This window comes from Choristoneura fumiferana, chromosome 13 (genome assembly GCF_025370935.1).
Source record: "Choristoneura fumiferana chromosome 13, NRCan_CFum_1, whole genome shotgun sequence".
Lineage (NCBI taxonomy): Eukaryota > Metazoa > Arthropoda > Insecta > Lepidoptera > Tortricidae > Choristoneura > Choristoneura fumiferana.
The window spans coordinates 17,701,914-17,721,335 of NC_133484.1; the positions used below are offsets into that span (position 1 = coordinate 17,701,914).

The window sequence follows — 19,422 nt, forward strand, 5'->3', positions numbered from 1 at the left end:
TCAAAGTTGGAAGCTTTTTAAACCATATATGTATTCAAATGAAAAGGATGGATAGCAGCCTGACAACACGGTCTCTATGTGTTTTGCATGTTAACGTGTTCTTATTTTGAACCACTTCACTTTTCTAACTTTCAATAATATTTTGCAGGTTAGTAAAGTCAACTAAGGCCTTGAATAAAAAAAGACATATGTTTGTTTTTGCTGCGCTGTCTATGAAATTCTACCGAATTTGTAACCTAGCCCTAGAGATTTAAAAAATCTGGTATGGCAGCATTAAATTTGGCTGATAGATATTTGCTATTGCTATTTATATTTCGTTCGTATCGTATGTTTTGCTGAATGGTTTATTTATTAAACACATAACGTTTCCTTTGATATAATGCCACTGGAATAAAGGAACGGTCCTAGTTAATAACATTCTATACTGACATCCTTAACAAAAACATGGTTAGTATATTTACGAGTTATTATTAATATAATTTATAGGGTCTGTTTTATTTAGCATTTTATAAAAAATCATAACCTTATTTGCACCAAGACGTCATTCCATGAAGATAAGGCTATAATTTCAGGTTTAGACGTTATTATTGTACACAACATTTTTGATAAAATAATATGAAAACCTAATTGTGCCGATTCTAAATATTTGTAGCATTTGGAACAGTTTAATTCAATTTATTTTGCATTTAATTTCAATCAACTACTTCTAAAATATTTATATTGCGTTGTCAGGTGTTAATTCCTAGAGATCTATTATTGGGACAAGGCTAACATAGCTTTCGTATAGTTTATTGCAATGTACGTTGTATTTTACTGTAGTGTTAACATACTTATCTATCAGTAAGTATTAACTTAGTTGGAATTTTTTTTTTTTAAATTTCACAACAATATTTTATTTAAAAAATTATGATTATTTTTTTTTACATGGCAAAATATGATTCTTTCAACATTTTGTGCAATAAAATCAAATTAAAAAACTAAACTAAAAAATTAAAAAACTGTCTACAGATAAGTTATCTTTAGGCATACCATTTACAAAATAAGCAGAGGCGTCTTTACTATAATGCAAGGTGTGCGTTGCACACGGGCGCAGCAGCGTTAGGGGCGCCGGATGCGGCATTATGTACTCATTCCATTCAGACCACGCGCTTCCTAGATGGCACAAAAGTTATAATCGCACACGGGCGCTACATGGGCTAAAGACGCCGCTGAAAATAAGCAATGTCACTGTAACTGTTTTTTTTTTTAATAAATAATGTTAGTGGCACCATTAACGGTTAATATAATAATAATAATAAAAGATATTCATTTAATAGTTAATATTGTTGTCTTGCAGGCATCCTCATCAGGCGCCGGTGCAGGAACAGGTGTGGACTCTGAAGGGGAGGAGCAGGAGGACCCCTCGTCCTCCTTAGTCTATGAAACTGCTGATGCAATGGAAGACTTGACCTTACGTACCAATGAAGTTGATGATACCTTGGTAAGCTTTTTTGATAAACTAGGTACGTTTTTGGTTCATTTTATGTGTATTACATCAATTACATAGTGAAAATTTGAAGAATATTGCCATCACACTCACCAGCGGCGGCCTTAGGGGGACAGGGGAATCGCCCAGGGCCTCGCTCTTGCAGGAGCTTCACGCAACAACCCAAGCAAATTAAAAAAATATATAGGATAAAATATAGATTTTTTAAATTTGGCCGCCACTGACACTCACCATCTATTTCTACCCTCATTTTAAACAATTTAATAGAAAGAAATGGTGAATGCAAACAATTGCATCACAAGTTAGGGACCAGCATGACCGCAGGCTTCAGTACCAGTATTGCCAACTCACTTTTTCAGAAATAAATTGAAACTCGAAAGTCACCAGTTTCCGAGAAATTGAATCCAAATGTTGCTAAATGCAAAAAAAAAAAGGTGACCCAGTTCCGAAAACGCTGCTCAATCTCTAAAACGGACCTCACGATATTAACGCTATCTAGCAATATTTCGCCTGTCAAATAGCCCTCATTAATAACTGGTTTTAAAACACAGGGCTAGATTTCGAGGTCTGGAGGCCTTTGGGCATTGAAAGATCGCAAGCAGAAGCTGAAGAAGTGAAATAAAAATGCTTAAAAAAAAAAAAGTTTTTTTTTGTGCTCTCGGGATGGCTCAATTTTGATCTCAATTGCGATCTCTCAATGTAAACTGTTATAATGTGTTTTATGTACAACTAGCTTTTACCCGCGGCTTTGCTCGCGTGAAACAAACATTTCAAAGAAGCAAGCACATACCCAAAGGTGCAAGCAATAATGCAAGCAAGCATGCAATTTATTTAGTTTAAATATTTATCACTTTGCATGTGTAAATCATTAGATACAGCGGTTGAATTGAGATTCTGGGATTTCACAAAATTCCCGTGGGATTGCATAATGCAAATAAAATCTCGAAATAACAACCGCAGAGGTTGTTATTTCGAGATTTTATCCCTATCCTGTGGGAATATTGGGATAAAAAGTAGCCTATGTTTTATTCCAGATGTCCAGCTATCTACATACCAAATTTTATCTAAATCCTTCCAGTCGTTTCAGTATGAAGGAGTAACATACATACACACACACACACACACACACACACAAACTTTCGCGATTATGATATAAGTAGGATTAGTAGGATAAAGAGTTATACAATACCCCTCTCTTGTGGAGATCACAGGGCTGTAACCCCAATTGCCCTCCTCTTTCTCCTCAAAGTACATAAACAATCCTCTTGTCCTCTGCAGAGCAAAGAAGGCTCGGACGAGTTGTCCGAGTTCCGTGCGCAGTGGCAGCGCGAGCTCGGGGCCACGCCCTCCCCGCGCCGCGACCCCGCGCCGCCGGCGCCCGCGCCCCATCAACAGGTAACCCCGCCCTTCAGGTAAACTGGGCAAGCGCCAGCCCTACTTGCAAATGAAACCCTTCATAAATAAAGTACCACCATATTGTGTGGCAGCCATTGTAAAGATCAAGTAATAAAGAAACCGGCCAAGAGCGTGTCGGACACGCCCAAGATATGGTTCCGTAGCCATTACGAAAAAAATCAAGTGCATCAATCATCATCAATATTATGTGCGTTATAACACAATTAAAACACTTACTACAGTCTTAAAATCTATTAACAGAAAAATAGAGCGTATCTTCACGGCACTTACGTCCTTTTGTTGAGAAGCGCAGTTTTTCGGCAATAACTCAAAAACGGTATATCCGATCATGTTGAAACCAATTTTCGTTGAAAGTATTTATTAAGCGTTACCTTTCCATATTTTTTGCATATTTTTTACACAAATGGTTTACAAGATAGAAGGGGGGACGACGACGACACAATTTTTGCTACTTTGGGAGCGATTATTTCCGGAAATCTTCATTTAATCAAAAAGTTTGAGAAACGTTACTATAATTTTTCAAAAGAGCTGTCAACTATGTGCCACACGTTGATGCGAGTTAAAAAATGTTTTTTCCAATTTCTGTTACGTGTATAGAGTACCCCCCCCCCCCTATAATATTTATTTTTGTAATTTAACTACAAAACTAGATAGCGGCCTTGACAAGACATCTGTGTGTACTCCAAATTTCATTGATGTACATCTTGTAGTTTTCGAGTAAACTGCCTGTGACATACGGACAGACAGACGGACTTGACGAAACTAAGGGTTCCGTTTTTGCCATTTTGGCTCCGGAACCCTAAAAACACTTTATTTATATACTAGCTTTTATCTGTGGTTTCACTTGTAGATCTTTCGATCTGGCAGATTGACTAAATTCTCATGGGAATTCCCAAAAATGACATAGTGGATTTTAATATCGTTTTCATATAATAACACAGGTTTTGCAGGTGGTAGGACCTTGTGCAAGGTCCGCCCGGATTGCTACCACCATCTTACTCGCTAATCCTGCCGTGAAGCAGCAGTGCTTGCACTGTTGTGTTTCGGCGTGGAGAGTAAGACAGCCGGTGAAATTACTGGCACTTGAGGTATCCCATCTTAGGCCTCTAGGTTGGCAACGCATCTGCAATCCCCCTGGTGTTGCGAGTGTCTATGGGCAGTGGTGATCTCTTACCATCAGGAGACCCACTTGCTCGTTTGCCATCCAGTCGAATAAAAAAATAATAATAATAACACACTCGCGCCAAAAATGTATCTAATCCTACCGGTTGAGATTTCGTAATTTTATCCCGATCACGTGGGTATATAGGGATAAAAACTAGCCTATGTATTATTCCAGACGTCAGCTAGACTTCTACATACCAAATTTCATCCAAATCTGTATATCCGTTTTAGCGTGAAAAGAGTAACAAACATATATTACTCACTCACATATTCACTAACTTTTGCATTTATAGTTTTAGAAGGATTACAAACCCGTCAAATACCCTATTCAGCCTGATAACTGGGGTGCTACTCCAAAATTTGAGGCTTGACGAATTTAAAAAAACTGTTAGATAACTAAAAAATATTGTGCACGTATTTTTTCTTTTTTTTGACAAACAAAAAAAAGACGAGGATACAGTGCTTAGAAGTTTCGAGTGAAGTCACTATATGGTACGATTTTTATCTAATAGTGACGTCACAAGCCCGCACTCTGGAAGTTTGATGATCTATACCTTTGTCGATTTTTAATAATTTGATAAACCAAAAAATACGTGTCCCATATTTTTCCATAATCTAACAAAATTTTTAATCTAGTCGTCATCCCTATTGTATCGTGTCGTCCCACACCCACTCATTAAATACATTAGCGTGAGCGGGACGACACGATACCAAGTTCGATAATCTAACTGCGTAATATAAGGCCTGGCCTGGCCCTATACTACGAAGTGCAAAATTCGAACTAAGTATCTTGTCGCCCCGCTGACGCTTATATTATTTAATACGAGAGAGACGGACGGTGCGATACGAACTTCGAATTTCATAGTAGCCCCCCTGTATCTATTGGTGTTCGTAGAGTAAGGAGGGCTCCGAAGAACTGTCGCCTGCCCGCGAGCACTGGGAGCGGGGACTTGCGACCACGCCCTCGCCGCAGCGGGAGCCCCAACAGACCGACCCGCTCACCGAGGAAGAGAAGGTAAGGTTACTATCAGCATCATTTGTGGGAGAAATGTGTGGGTTACTGTACATTGTCGTTGATGGTCGATCGTTTGTGAATTTGTAGCCGTGCGGCAGAGCGATGTAACAAAACTCAGGCGGTAGTTCTCCGTCTGAGTAATTAAATGAAACTTCTTTACGAGTATTAAATATATTGACCCGGATAACTCACGTCTTAAATCGAGTTTAGCTGCTGCAACACGCGCACGAGCTGCTAAGTCGCGTTGCTCCGAAGACGAAGGGCTACGGATTAGCCCGAAACATGTCGAGCTAAACTCGATTTAAGACGTGAGTTATCCGGGTCAGTATATTTAATATGAGTGAGTCTCACGGTAGTTTCATGTTCTTTACGAGTGTTGGTGTATCACATGCTAATTGTGTGTACCCCATTTTTAGGTTTCTCTCCGTATCTCAAAAGGAAAATGCAAACCCTTTTGTAGGATCACTTTGTTGTCCATCTGTCTGTCTCTCAAAACCCTTTTCTCAGGAACGCGTAGGAGTATCAAGTTGAAATGAAGCTCAACTAGTAAGAGAAGTCTGAAAATCATAATTTTTTATGACTATGAACCATCTAAAATGACCCCACCATGCATACACTTTGCTTAGAAGAAGAGCTCTGCTAACACTGGATATTCAGATACCTACAAGTTTCTAGTTTCTTCTGAACCTTCGCTGCGTGCTCTGATTCGCATTTGGCCGGAATTTTGCACAGGAAACTGATAGCGGTTGAAACACTAGCTGATCCATTCAAATCTATGTCTGAATCTATCCACTTACCCTTAATCTAATTTGGATTTAGGATTATTAGGTTCAATAATTTCTCGATATTAAATTTGAATTCCTGGAGATAACAAGTTAATTTAAGTATATTTTGTATTATTGTTTTAAATAAGCAAATATTTGTACGCCTAACGGCCAAACATAGAGAATCCCTTAAATTTTAAAAATCTTTGTAACTTACCTATGTTATACAAATAAATCATTCATTCATTCAATCATTGTGTCCAGGCAAAGCAGCTGTTCCGCCAAGGTGAGGAATTGGAGAGTCGCGGCAAGATGTATGAAGCCATACAGCACTACAAGCGGGCTATGCAAATAAATCCTGACGTGGAGACGCTTCTGTATGACAGCGCGGAGCGCGGGGACACGCCTGAAGGTAGAACTCCAAGCTTAATACGCTGCTTGACTGTTTTGTTGGGAATACGGTATTCTCCTGAATTTGCCATGTATGATATATTATTATGAAAATATAGATGTACGGACAGTGTTTAGTGAGGAGAAAACTTAAATCGGTTGACAATTGGATTTATAGTGATTTTTTGAAAAATCTATACACCCCGTCTCTTTCTCAAACGCTTTTCTCTATGCAGCAAATATGGCGCTCCTTGCCTGTGTCATCACATGAAAGTATATCTTTCTCTGTCTAATCATGAATTTAAAAACCTTTATAACTAACTGCGTTATTTGTAAAGGTAACTTAAAAATTGTTTCTCTGTTCGATAACAGACATTGTGAAATTTTAATTTACAAAACACTAGACCAGAGTTTACCCGCGGCTTCGCACGCGTTAAGTATTCGATCTGGTAGTTACAATTGAAATTCTGGAATCTTACAAAAATTCCTCTGGGAACTCCTAAAATTTATATCTTGTCTTCATTGAGGTTGTAATAAGAATAGCTGTCCAAAATTTCAAGACCCTAAACCCAATTGGTTGAAATTTCAAAATTTTATCCCTGTCCTGTGGGAATAGGGATAAAAAGTAGCCTGTGTGTTATTCCAGATGTCCAGCTACTTACATACCTTCATGACTCTAAGCCCAGCGGTTGTTATTTAGAGATTTTATCCCTATTCCGTGTGAATATCGGGATAAAAAGTATCCTATGTTTTAATCCAGGTTATAAACTAACTTTTTGCCAAATTTCATCCAAATCCGTCCAGCCGTTTCAGCGTGAAGAAGTAACAAACATACTCACTCACTCACAAACTCACTCACTCACTCACTCGCTCACAAACTTTCACATTTATAATATTAGTAGGATTACTTTCTTCACCCGCGAACTTATGATAGCTACGTTTATGCAACTAATGTGTGTTCATGCAGCTCCTCCACCTCCACACTGCAAGAATACACACAAATCATATAAATCCAAATATCACCACCACCACATTACACTGAAGCGTTTCGAACTCAATCAGAGTTCATCCTCACCGTTCACCATGCTACTCTCTCTGGTTTTATTCGAAATTCGACAGTGTAGTGTCGTGGTGGTGATAGTTGGTGGGTGCTGTTGCCCGCAACTCTCACGATGTCAGTCCACTTAGGTATTATTCAACCTCTTAGTCTTAGGTATTCAATCTCTCGTCCACAGACGAAGAGTCGGAGACGGAGGAAGTGCCGAGAGCGGATGGGGGTGAAGAGGAGGACGAAGAATGGGTGGAGGGGGAGGATCTACTGGCGCGGCTGCAACGCATCCAGGCCCGGAAGGGGCTGCTTTGCGAGCCCGACAACCCTGAGAAGGTATTGTATACTCGTTTACATAAAAGACATAAAGTAATAGTTTACATCTTAAAATATATACCCGAAGGAAAAAAAGACCTGTACTTTTTTATGGTTCCTTTCCTCAAAAAGGAAAATCAAGGTTTTATTGTGCTTGGGCGATCTAAATCTTGAATTAGCTAAATTTGAGACCCACTTCCTGTGATCGGATTAACTTGTAATTTGACATATTTATTGTAAATCTCGTGACAATACTTAAGCAAGTACTCGACTTGCTCTAATAGGTATGCCCGAGGAGATAGAAATGAAATAAAGTTTGAGATGCACTAGGTGTAATGAGCAGTTTTAGGCACAGTTATTAAGAGCGGAACACATAAAGTACAACACTGATTAATATATTTCTAGGTTAGATCTATTTTAGGCAAGACCAGGCGGGGCGCACACGTAACACACGCGACGTGTTTCTCTGGAAGGTGCTAATGCGACTGGCTTCGCGTGCGCCGTTCCCGGTGTCGCAGGAATAGGAATGCTGACGTAGCTTAACGCTGATCGCTGTGCTGCCACAATACAATAATCTGGCAGTGACGTCTGGTATTCCGGCGAGGATTGTCTACGCAGGACGGAACTCCTCAATGGTTAATGGCATAGACTTGAAATTTGGTATGGAAGTCAAGTTTAGATGACAATGCAAGTACGGTCAGCAAAAAATATTAAAAATGTAATTTTGAACAAAAACGTATTCATTGAAATATCCGCCCCGACTGGCAAATATCAACAATGTTTCTGTTATCAACAGGAGTGCCAGTTCTCGTGGCTGCCTTACGAAGTGGTGCTGCTGATTCTCCGCTGGGTGGTGAGCGCGGAGCTGGACGCGGCGTCGCTGGAGCGGCTGGCGGCGGCCTGCCGCGGGCTATACGTGGCCTGCCGCGACCCTGACATTTGGCGCGCTATGTGCATCCGGTAACATTAGCATCACTTGTAACTAGTTGTAACTATGTAATGAGGGCTATCGTTTTTTGTCTCACTAGATGGCGCACTGTTGCGTGAGGTTTTTAAGTATGGTTTTGAAAGTCTGTTATTACGGGCGTGAAAACAAAGTTTAGATTAAAATCATATTTAATACACCTTAAAACCGTACCATATAAATATCGAGCATGCCACAGCGTTGCATAGTCCCCGTTTTGTTCGGAAAAAAGGGAGGACAAAAGTTTCCGAAAGACAAAACTGTCTCAAAACACAGACATTCATTGCCCCGGAACGCATATTTGCCATAATTAATTTCAGATATTGCAAAATATTCACAAAATTATTCTAATTATAAATAAACCCGCGTAGCTCACTCAAAAACTATGACATTTGACATTTCGGAGACCTCACGCTACACTAGCGCCTCTAGCGGCGAATTCATTCGCGATAGCCCTCATTGATAAGCGGCGTCTTTAGCCCATGTAGCGCCCGTGTGCAATTATTACTTTAGCGCCATCTAGGAAGCGCGCGGTCAAAATGGAATTGGTACAAAGTGCCGCGCCCGGCGCCCCTAACACCGCTGCGCCCGTGTGCAACGCACACCCTGCACTATAGGTAAAGACGCCTCTGATTGATAGGATTCAATTAGTAGAATTACATTAGTAGGATACAATTAGTGGGATTCAATTAGTAAGAATCAATTAGTAGAATTGTTTTTTTTTTTTTTTTATTTGACTGGATGGCAAACGAGCAAATGGGTCTCCTGATGGTAAGAGATCACCACCGCCCATAAACATCTGCAACACCAGGGGTATTGCAGACGCGTTGCCAACCTAGAGGCCTAAGATGGGATACCTCACGTGCCAGTAATTTCACCGGCTGTCTTACTCTCCACGCCGAAACACAACAGTGCAAGCACTGCTGCTTCACGGCAGGATTAGCGAGCAAGATGGTGGTAGCAATCCGGGCGGACCTTGCACAAGGTCCTACCACCTGCGAAACCTGTGTTATTATATGAAAACGATATTAAAATCCACTATGTCATTTTTGGGAATTACCATGAGAATTTAGTCAATCTGCCAGATCGAAAGATCTACAAGTGAAACCACAGATAAAAGCTAAAAAATAAATAAAGTGTTTTTAGGGTTCCGGAGCCAAAATGGCAAAAACGGAACCCTTAGTTTCGTCAAGTCCTACCACCTGCAAAATGATTAAATTATTGAATTAGTAAAAATGAATCAGTAGGATGTAATCCCCCCCAGGACGTGGGGCGCGGAGTGCGGGTTGCCTTACGCGCTGGGTGTTCCGGGCTGGCGCGCCATGTTCGTGGCGCGGCCGCGGCTGCTGCTGCACGGCTGCTACATCAGCAAGACCACTTACCTGCGCTGCGGGGAGAACTCCTTCCAGGACCAGACCTACAGGCCCTGGTTCCTCGTCGACTACTACCGGTATCTCAGGTCGGTACGGGCCGTACTACTTACAATTTTTTGTTTTGTTTTCAACATGCATTACATTTAGTGTTACTCGTCAAACTGTAACAACAGCGCAGCTGAATTGAAATTCCGGGATTTTTAAAATTTCCCGTGGGAATTCCCGAAAATTAAATCGTTGTTTTCATTGACGTAACATTAAAACACTCGTGGTCAAATTTGTGGGAATATCGGAATAAAAAGTAAGCTATGTTTTATTCCAGATTTCAGCTATCTATCTACATACCAAATTTCTTGACTCTAAGCCCAGCGGTTATTAGTTCAAGATTTTATCCCTCTCCCGTGGGAACATCGGGATAAAAAGTAGCCCATGTGTTATTCCAGACGTCCAGCTACCTATATACCAAATTTCATGACTCTAAGCCCAGCGTTTGTTAATCAGGGATTTTATCTCTATCCCGTGGGAACATCGGAATAAAAAGTAGCCTATGTTTTATCACCAGGTTATAAACTAACTTTTCTGCCAAATTGCATCCAAATCCGTCCAGCCGTTTCAGCCGTGAAGAAGTAACAAACATACTCCACTCACTCACAAACTCACTCGCTCACTCACAAACATTCACATTTATAATATTAGTGAGTAATGCATAGTAAAGAGTAAAGAGTGAAAGCTTCATACAAATAGTACCAGAGTTTCTGCGCAAAATTTGATAATTACTCAAACTATAATTTTTATTCATGTAGATTCTTCTCTGACGGTGTGGTGCTGATGTGTACGACGCCGACGAGCCAGTGGCGTGCGTGCCGCAACTCAAGAGCCGGCACCGGCTGGCGGCCGGCGCGCTTCGCCGGACACTACCGGCTGCAAGGGGACCAGGTATGTGTACGACGCCGGACGAGCCAGTGGCGTGCGTGCCCCAACTCAAGAGCCGGCACCGGCTGGCGGCGGCGCGCTCGCCGGACACTACCGGCTGCAAGGGACCAGGTATGTGTACGACGCCGGACGAGCCAGTGGCGTGCGTGCCGCAACTCAAGAGCCGGCACCGGCTGGCGGCCGGCGCGCTCGCCGGACACTACCGGCTGCAAGGGGACCAGGTATACTGGAACACACGTCCACCACGACCAAATTTGTACCCCCTCGAGAGTACATTAGAAAACTTGTACCAATGCGTTATTTCAGAACGAGCAGCGGTAGTAGGTGCAGACCTTACACATTTTCTTATGTTTCTTTTTTGTTTGTCATACATATTGATATCGAAAATACAAACTGAAATATAGATGCCTAGAAAAACCAGAAAAATAAGACCAGCGCTGGGAATCGAACCCAGGTCCTCGGCATTCCATGCCAAGTGCTATACCACTACACCACCACTGGACAGTGATACAGACACTAATTTCTCCTATACACCACATATCTCAGCTTGTTTGTTTTCTTATTTAGTCACTTAAGCAGCGACACTAGCGACATCTATGCTGTAGCTCAAGATTCCAAAAGACCAATCTTAATACATATTGATATTTTTCACAAAAATGTCCGTTAAAATTGACATTATTCTTTACATATCAGAAGGTGAAGTGCATAGTTTTATGGTCAGCGAAAAATTAAAAAATTAAAAAGTTAAAAAGATTGCAGGCGCGCTAGCTCGACAATAATGAATTAGCGCGCCTGCAATCAGTCACATTTTTTTTTAAAAGTTAAAAAGGTCATGGAAATGTTGGCACAAGTCGTATACAGCCAAGTCTAATGGCCGGTATCAGATATTTTGTTGGAACTCCGGACTTTTTCTATTGGGTCTGAAATAGCTTGTGGTGTTTTCGGTGGAAAAATACACCTGCAGTTTATTTTTAATGAAAAAAGGCGGGAAAGCATAAGAAAAAATATTGGAATAAAATTACATTTTATAATATATTTTGAGAAAAAGTATTCTATTTGAGAATTATTCACCATTTTTGAGAAAAACTTTATATTAGTCTCGGCTGGAATAGCAATTGCTGGCTTCGTATTAGTTAAACGGACTCGCAAGCTCGTCTGTTTAATACTCATACTCAGCCAGCAATTGCCTACTTCCAGGCCACGACAATAATCTACTATTAACATCACCTAACCAACAAAAAGTTGGAACACCCCCGACATTGTCACTTCAAAGTTCAACACCTCAAAAACGGCTGAAGCGATTTTGATAAAACATGTCTAAGAACCATCGCTAGAAAACCTGCTTTCAAATTCCGCATTCAAATCGGTTCACCCGTTTAAGAGCTACGGCGCTACAGACAGACACACATAGCGGTCCAACTTATGACACCCTTCTTTTTGCGTCGGGGGTTAAAATTGAGCTAATCGCAAGTGAGACTAATGTCATACGGATCTCACGATATTAACGCCATCTAGCGTTATTTCTCCTTTCAAGGAACCCTCATTGTCGCGAATATTTTTTCCTTTTCTTTTTTTTATGACACAGATTGTTACGCTTTCAGGTTTTGATAATAGTAAAGAAGAGCAATGAGAAGAAACCTGCGCAACCCACGCACACGCGGTTCCGGTCGCGGCGAAAGGAAACCCACGAGAGCCACGAAACCATTTTCCGTCTGGTGAGTTTACTGTCCTATTCTCTATTTATACTATGCTATACTTTGTCACCTTGTGTTTGTCACCTTTGTCGTCTTGTTTTACAGTTTGGCGTACTGTTAGGGGCTGTTTCACCATCCATTGATTAGCGTTAACCGATGGTTAAATGTGATGCCGTCTCCGTCTATTCGAACAAAACAAATAGAGATGACATCACATTTAACCGTCACTTAACACTAATCAATGGATGGTGAAACAGCCCTAAATGTATTAAATGTATGTGCTAATATTAATAAATAAATAAAAAAAGAAAAAGGTTCCACCATGGTATCCGATTCAGTTATCTCGATTGTGTATGTAATAAAATAAGTAAGTTATTAAATAACATTGTAGTTCCGTGTTAACCCGCGATGCAAAATGTCTGTATGTGGTATCGTAGCTCTCAAACGATTGGCCTATTTTAATGCTTTTTTTACGTGAAAGCGAATTCCTTAGCTATGTTAAAATAAAGTTTTAATCAATCAATCAATCAATCAATGTTTGATAGAAATCAGTTCAGCTATTTTTTAAGATTGTATTTGAACTGATAATGTCTTAAAACAACTTCGTTGAGTTTTTGTCCATGTTATTTGACTGACTTTTTTTGGCTTTTTGTGCAAGTCAACCGATAGTTTTCTTACCTTACTGGACATTAGCTGAATCATGAAGTATTGATGGAGCTATATTTTTTTTTTAGTGTGCCATGGTAAATTCTCCCGAGTTACTTATCAAAAGTATGATTTTATGGGGTACAAATCCGCTAAAAGTTAGGAGTTGTGACAGTTGGCAATGAGGGCTATCGCGTATGAATTCGCCACTAGAGGCGCTAGTGTAGCGTGAGGTCTCCGAAATGTCAAATCTCATAGTTTTTAGGTGTTATAATTAGAATAATATTGTGAATATTTTTGCAATATCTGAAATTAATTATGGCAAATATGCGTTCCGGGGCAATGAATGTCTGTGTTTTGAGATAGTTTTGTCTTTCGGAAACCTTTGTCCTCCCTTTTTTCCGAACAAAACGGGGAACAACACTGTGGCATGCTCGATATTTTTATGGTACGGTTTTAAGGTGTATTAAATATGATTTTAATCTAAACTTTGTTTTCACGCCCGTAATAACAGACTTTGAAAGCCATACTTAAAAACCTCACGCAACAGTGCGCCATCTAGTGAGACAAAAAACGATAGCCCTCATTCCTTCATGGCTCATCTCCTAAGCATGCTAAATGTTGTTCCAACAAAGTGTATCACTGATGACTCCTAAGTGACGGGACCGAATAACATACACTAAGGCAGTGCCGTAGGGTGGGTGTATCAGCCGCCCGGGGCGGAAGAAAATTTCGCCGCCCTCGTATTTAGGGTGCTCATTCTACTCGGTCCGAATCGTAGGTGCGACCTTTTCTTTTGTTATGGAATTATCATCATCATCCCAGCTCATACACGTATCATATCATATATATATAATATATATTTTAATAATTTGTTTTCTGTATCGCTTACTATGTCTGGTGTACAATAAAGAGTCTTTGTATTGTATTGTATTGTATTGTACACGTCCACTGCTGGGCACTCTCCTCTCAGAATAAGAACACCTGGGCTGTAGTTCCCACGCGGACCCAGCGCGGATTGGGAACTTTACACGTACTATTAAATTTTTATGGTATTTGGCCGCCCCTTTAATGTGCCGCCCGGGGCGGACCGCCCTTCCCGCCCCAACTAAACTAGGCCACTGCACTAAGGGCAGCGTACTCGCGGGAAAGTCAGCATGGCGTCCCAGCTCTATAGAAATCGTTACGCGCTCGCAGCGAAGTCGCTACAAGCTCGCCTCGCCTTCAACTCGCCCGCAAATGTCAAGTGTGATAAGCAGAGCTCGGCAGGGGTGAGCCATGTTGACGTGTTGATATTAATATAGACACACCTTAGAAGGAATATTATAAAAATATAAAACTTTATTAATTATAATTAAACTAAAATGACAATGCATTATGTACAAAACGAGTAGGTACTAGGTTTTCTTATTTATTCGGAATTTTCTTTATTATTGTAATGTAATATGGCATCCTTGAACAGATTTATTGCCTATCTAAAGAGGTTTGATATAATATCATATCGCTTTATTACCTTAAATAGTATCATGTACATATTATTTAAAGACGTTTGCTAAAAAAAACTTGCTATAAAATTCATTGTTTTTAATGGCGACGTAAAGATCGTAGCGGAAAGGCAGCCTAAATAAAATAATTTCTATAGTTATTAAATTACACCACATACCATTGAATGACAAGGATGTCCATGTTATGCAAACTGAAAACAGCTCACCCCCGCCGAGCTCTGGTGATAAGGCACTAAATAAATATTTGATTGAAATTGAAATATTTGAATAAATAGTCGATCGACCCAAAAATGGATTGATTGACTTTTTGTGTGTGTAGGAGCTTCAGATCCGTGCGGTGCGCGGGCGCGGCAACTGGCAGCTGGCGTGGCGCGGCTACAGCGTGTCGACGCGGCGCGACCAGTGGACGCAGTTCGAGCTGTCGCCGGCCAAGTTCCCGCCGTTCGCGTTCAGCCGCGTGCGCGGGTACACTGCGCACGCGGCCGCGCCGCTTGAGTGAGTCAATTATTACATAGTAAAATAGGAGAAGTATGTAAACTCCGACCCTTTAGGAGATTTAACTGTCTATTCCGGCGCGGGCGGGAGGGTTGTCGATGTCTATTTTAGATTACTTACCTACCGGCAAATCATTTTTGTACGAATAATAGTAGTAACTTAAAATTGTCTTATGTTTGTAACAAGTTCTGTGCCGCTATATTATTATTATTATACTAAATTAAAAAAATATATATTTATAAATTCGCTGGAGTGGCGATGGCGACTACGCGACTGTGTACAAACTTCTCATGTTTACCTACACATAATACTATAACTATATTATTTATAGGTAAGTAGGTATCTATTATTTTTTGCATCCTTTTCTATTATTGTTTCCTTGCACGGGACTATTACACTTATATACTACTAATTTACAACTATACCTAATTCAAAAAAATACGTAAATACGAGTACGCGAACGTAAAAGGTGATCATCTCTTGAAGCGAGCGCAAGACGAGCGAGTTAAAATCAAAGCGTACGGCACCGACGGCAGCGCAGCCTTGACTACAGAAAACTTAATCCTCCTTAAATTATCAGTGTGTGCGTGCGGCGGGTGCGTGCGTACCGGCGCCAATCGTCGCGCACACATTTAAGCCGCACGATGTACTTTTGTTTGTAGTGAACTTACTTCTCCTATTTTACTACGTCGCAGCTCTTAAAAAAATGGACCGATTTAAATGCGATTTTTATAAAAAAGCGAGATTCCTTGCAATGACTCTTAGGTATGTTTGTTAAAAATCGGTTGAGGCCTTTTTGAGATATTTAACTTTGAAATGACAATGTTGGGGGTTTTCCAACTTTTTTAAAGTTATTACAAGCTTTTGTTTAACTTCCCTTGTATTTTTCCGATTTTTATTCTTTCACAGAGGTGATGCTTCAGTCATAACTTAGTGGCTTAATAAATCTATTTCTATTTCAGATAGGCCGACAACCTCGCAGCTCTGTTGTTAACTGCCGCGAAGTAAACTTTAGTATAAGAAATCTTAATGCAACGTATTTTTGTATGCAGTTTACTGAAATTGCTTGCATGTCAAACCATGTCATACTATCCAGGGCTGCCTTGTAGGGGTGCCTGCGCTGATGTCAAACATCGCCCCCTCTGTCGATTTGCAAGCGTCATTTGTGCCTCGTTTTATCTTTTATAAGATTTGGTACCTGTTCCACCACTCATTGATTAATTTTATGTGACCGATAAATATGATGCCGTCTTTGTTTATTCGTAAAAAACAAACAGAGACAGCATCACAGATATCTGTCACATAGATGGCATTGATCACTTTTTTATAATGTGGTCTAATTCCAAAACCATTTCGAGGAATTGGTTTATTAGATCATTTTATCTAATTTTAGTAAAAAAATACTAAATGATCGTGTGCAAATAACGTTTGACCTTTGTTTGACCTTCATCGTAAATTTAAACGTTATGTAACTAAACCGCCTAATCCTAACACTGACAGGTGACAGATGACACTACGTTATTTAAATAATTGTGACGGGCAAAGATAAACGTAGCTTTTAACGTACGGTTAGCTATAATCCCGATAACTTATAAATGGGATAAAAATTTAAAACCCAACTCAAACCAAAATCCTTTAAATAGATGTTTTAAAATTGGTCCATTTTATGAAAAAAAAAGTAAATAAAAATAAACATTTTGCGACCAATGCCAATCATTATCAATAAATGGTGAAACAGGGGAAAGTAAAATGCTGTCGAATAAAAATCGAGCTAAATGTGCTTGCGCGGCTAGCATACTTTAGCTGTTTAATTACAAATTGAATAGAAGCCTAGCGAAGCTGCTTTGGATAATGACAACAGAGACTTAAATCCGAGAACATTGTTCTACTAATGAAACGTCGAGTTAAAATTATTGTGTAGTTGCGCCCGCAAACATTTACAGCCTTATTCATAAAAAGTTAGAGCCTTCTTGAAGGCTCCTTGAAGGCCGATGCTAAAAAACATGATTCATAAACGTCTGTTAGCGCTAATCAGTCGATCAAGGCTCTGCTAAAGTTAGAGGACCGTAGACCCTCCTTTATCTCCCTGCTAAGTCACAAAATGGCCGCCACAAGTTTGAGCAGCTGACTTTGACAAGAGCAAAAAACCTTATCGAAGATATTTATAGTGAAGGCAGGGCTACGCAAAGATTAAAAAAAAAAGGAAAATTTATTTTCAGGAATTTGTATTTAAAAATCCTCTAAATTAGCAACAATAAATATGAAAAAAAAATAAGGATCGCTTTTTATTTTTTTCCTGCTAATTTGCTGTCACTGCTGACAAATATATTTTTAATTATCGATTAGGCCATTTTTTGTCTTTGATTTGTCAAGGTGGCCAACATAACGCGTCTAAATCCGTCTATCAGCAGCTCAACAACTAGCAGACTGCTAGCAAGCGTTTATGAAATCATACTTCTTGACAACCGTCTAACAAGCTTAATCAGTCTGCTAAGTAACAGACCGATCAAACCTCAATTAAGGATTTTTTATGAATAAGGCTGTTAGGCTTTTAACAGCCATGTTGTTTTATTTGTTTGATATAAAATATGACTCGGAGTTTGATTAATAAATATCCCCGCGACGCTCAATATTATGGAAATACTTTTACAACATTTTTCGTAATCCTCGTGGGTTAGTACAGTCGCGTAATCAAAATTATCGAAAAAAAAACTCATAATTTCTTGAGAATACAGTGCATGTTTCGATATTTTTGATCACCTCTTCTGTTCCGAAATATCTAATGGTGACTGTACAAACTCTGAATTTCATACCGAATCTAATGGTTTATGTAAACGAAACCGCGGGTGAACCCTAATTATAAATAGAATAATTTGAGCGATACGAAATAAGTGAAAGTATAACGTAATGGCATTGTAAATTAACACTGATGAAGTACAAATAAAAAGAGCACTTTTATAACAGCACATGTTGAATATTCACACAAACATCACGCCTGTATTCCCAAATGGGGTAGGCAGAGCACACGAAACGTTACCGCTTCGGAGCCACTTGAATAAACTTGACTTGGTGATCTCTCAACATCACGCGTACCCACTTGCTCGTTTGCCATCCAGTTGAATAAAAAAAATCGCAACGATTAAATGCTGGTTCTATCATGAGTATTTCTGTTCACTTGAATCAACTAACTTATTTTTTTTTCTGTTCTATTAGTATGAAAATATTTTAATTAGAACTACTTAATAATAGAACATTCTGTCTACTATGTTTGAAATAGTACAATTCGCTTCAAAACTAGTGACGAGACAAGTTGTATTATGATTATTGTAGTAACATATGGGTAAGGTTCAAAAAGTTAATGATAACTATATTGATTTGTAGTTATGCACTAGATTACCTTGCCTACATGAAGAGGTCTTGCTTACTTAATGTTCGTGTCAAAACTGAAATTTTCCATATTTATTTAACTACTCATTATAGTGTTTGTACTTTTTGAGCTCCACCCATATTTGGACCGGACTGCGGTTCGATTTTAATCCTAACACTGTCGTATTTAATAAATAAAAAGTTGTAAATATTTTTTCTAAAAAAATGCACGTCGAGCATACTCTAAGGTTTGCTTGGCTGTGCCCTAAATGTGCCTATGGATGCCAGCTAGCGCTTAAAGCGTAGCTTGCAGCGTCTGTCCTCCTTTCTCTAGTCTAAGTAGAAAGGGACGAGCTTATTTTACCCTATCTATGTCTTAAATCTTTAGGAATTATCAGTTTGACTTTGCAGTAATCTAATTAATTATAGATGATGGGGTGTATTGATTTTCCATCGTTTATCGGAAAAGTTTGTATTTATCGCGCTATCTCAATTATTAGCTTCAGTACAAATCGTACAGTCGTTCTGACATTTGAAACTAAATAATAAAGTTCCATATTATGGATATAAAAATGTCACTCATTTAATACATTAATGGGGGAATATTACTGCAATTTTCTGTCTTCAGAGTGCAGCACTAGCACAAAACCGTAAACAGGTTTTTGAGTATCTTAAATTTCCGTAGGATGCCATAATATCACATTATTTAAATATTTTTTTTGGAAATATAGCTCTATCGTTAATATCGATGTAAATATCATGCTAGTTTGTTATTAATAAATAAGTCATCATGACTTAATCCGTCATGGCGATAAACTATAAAGAGAACTGACGTTGTCATGGCGGTTT

The 19,422-nt window shown here is 39.5% G+C and overlaps 1 protein-coding gene across 1 annotated transcript; it reads left to right on the forward strand.

The window, feature by feature from the left end:
* The first annotated feature begins 41 nt into the window (after window positions 1-41).
* Window positions 42-17,589, forward strand: LOC141434222 (F-box only protein 9-like). The gene is made up of 13 exons (XM_074096593.1): window positions 42-447; window positions 1,337-1,480; window positions 2,765-2,881; window positions 4,962-5,081; window positions 6,110-6,257; window positions 7,471-7,619; window positions 8,395-8,558; window positions 9,827-10,021; window positions 10,739-10,767; window positions 10,980-11,089; window positions 12,470-12,583; window positions 15,032-15,207; window positions 16,170-17,589. Exons 1-13 carry the CDS (start codon window positions 445-447, stop codon window positions 16,171-16,173), a joined length of 1,473 nt encoding a protein of 490 aa, XP_073952694.1. The 5' UTR covers window positions 42-444; the 3' UTR covers window positions 16,174-17,589.
* The last annotated feature ends 1,833 nt before the right edge of the window (window positions 17,590-19,422 follow it).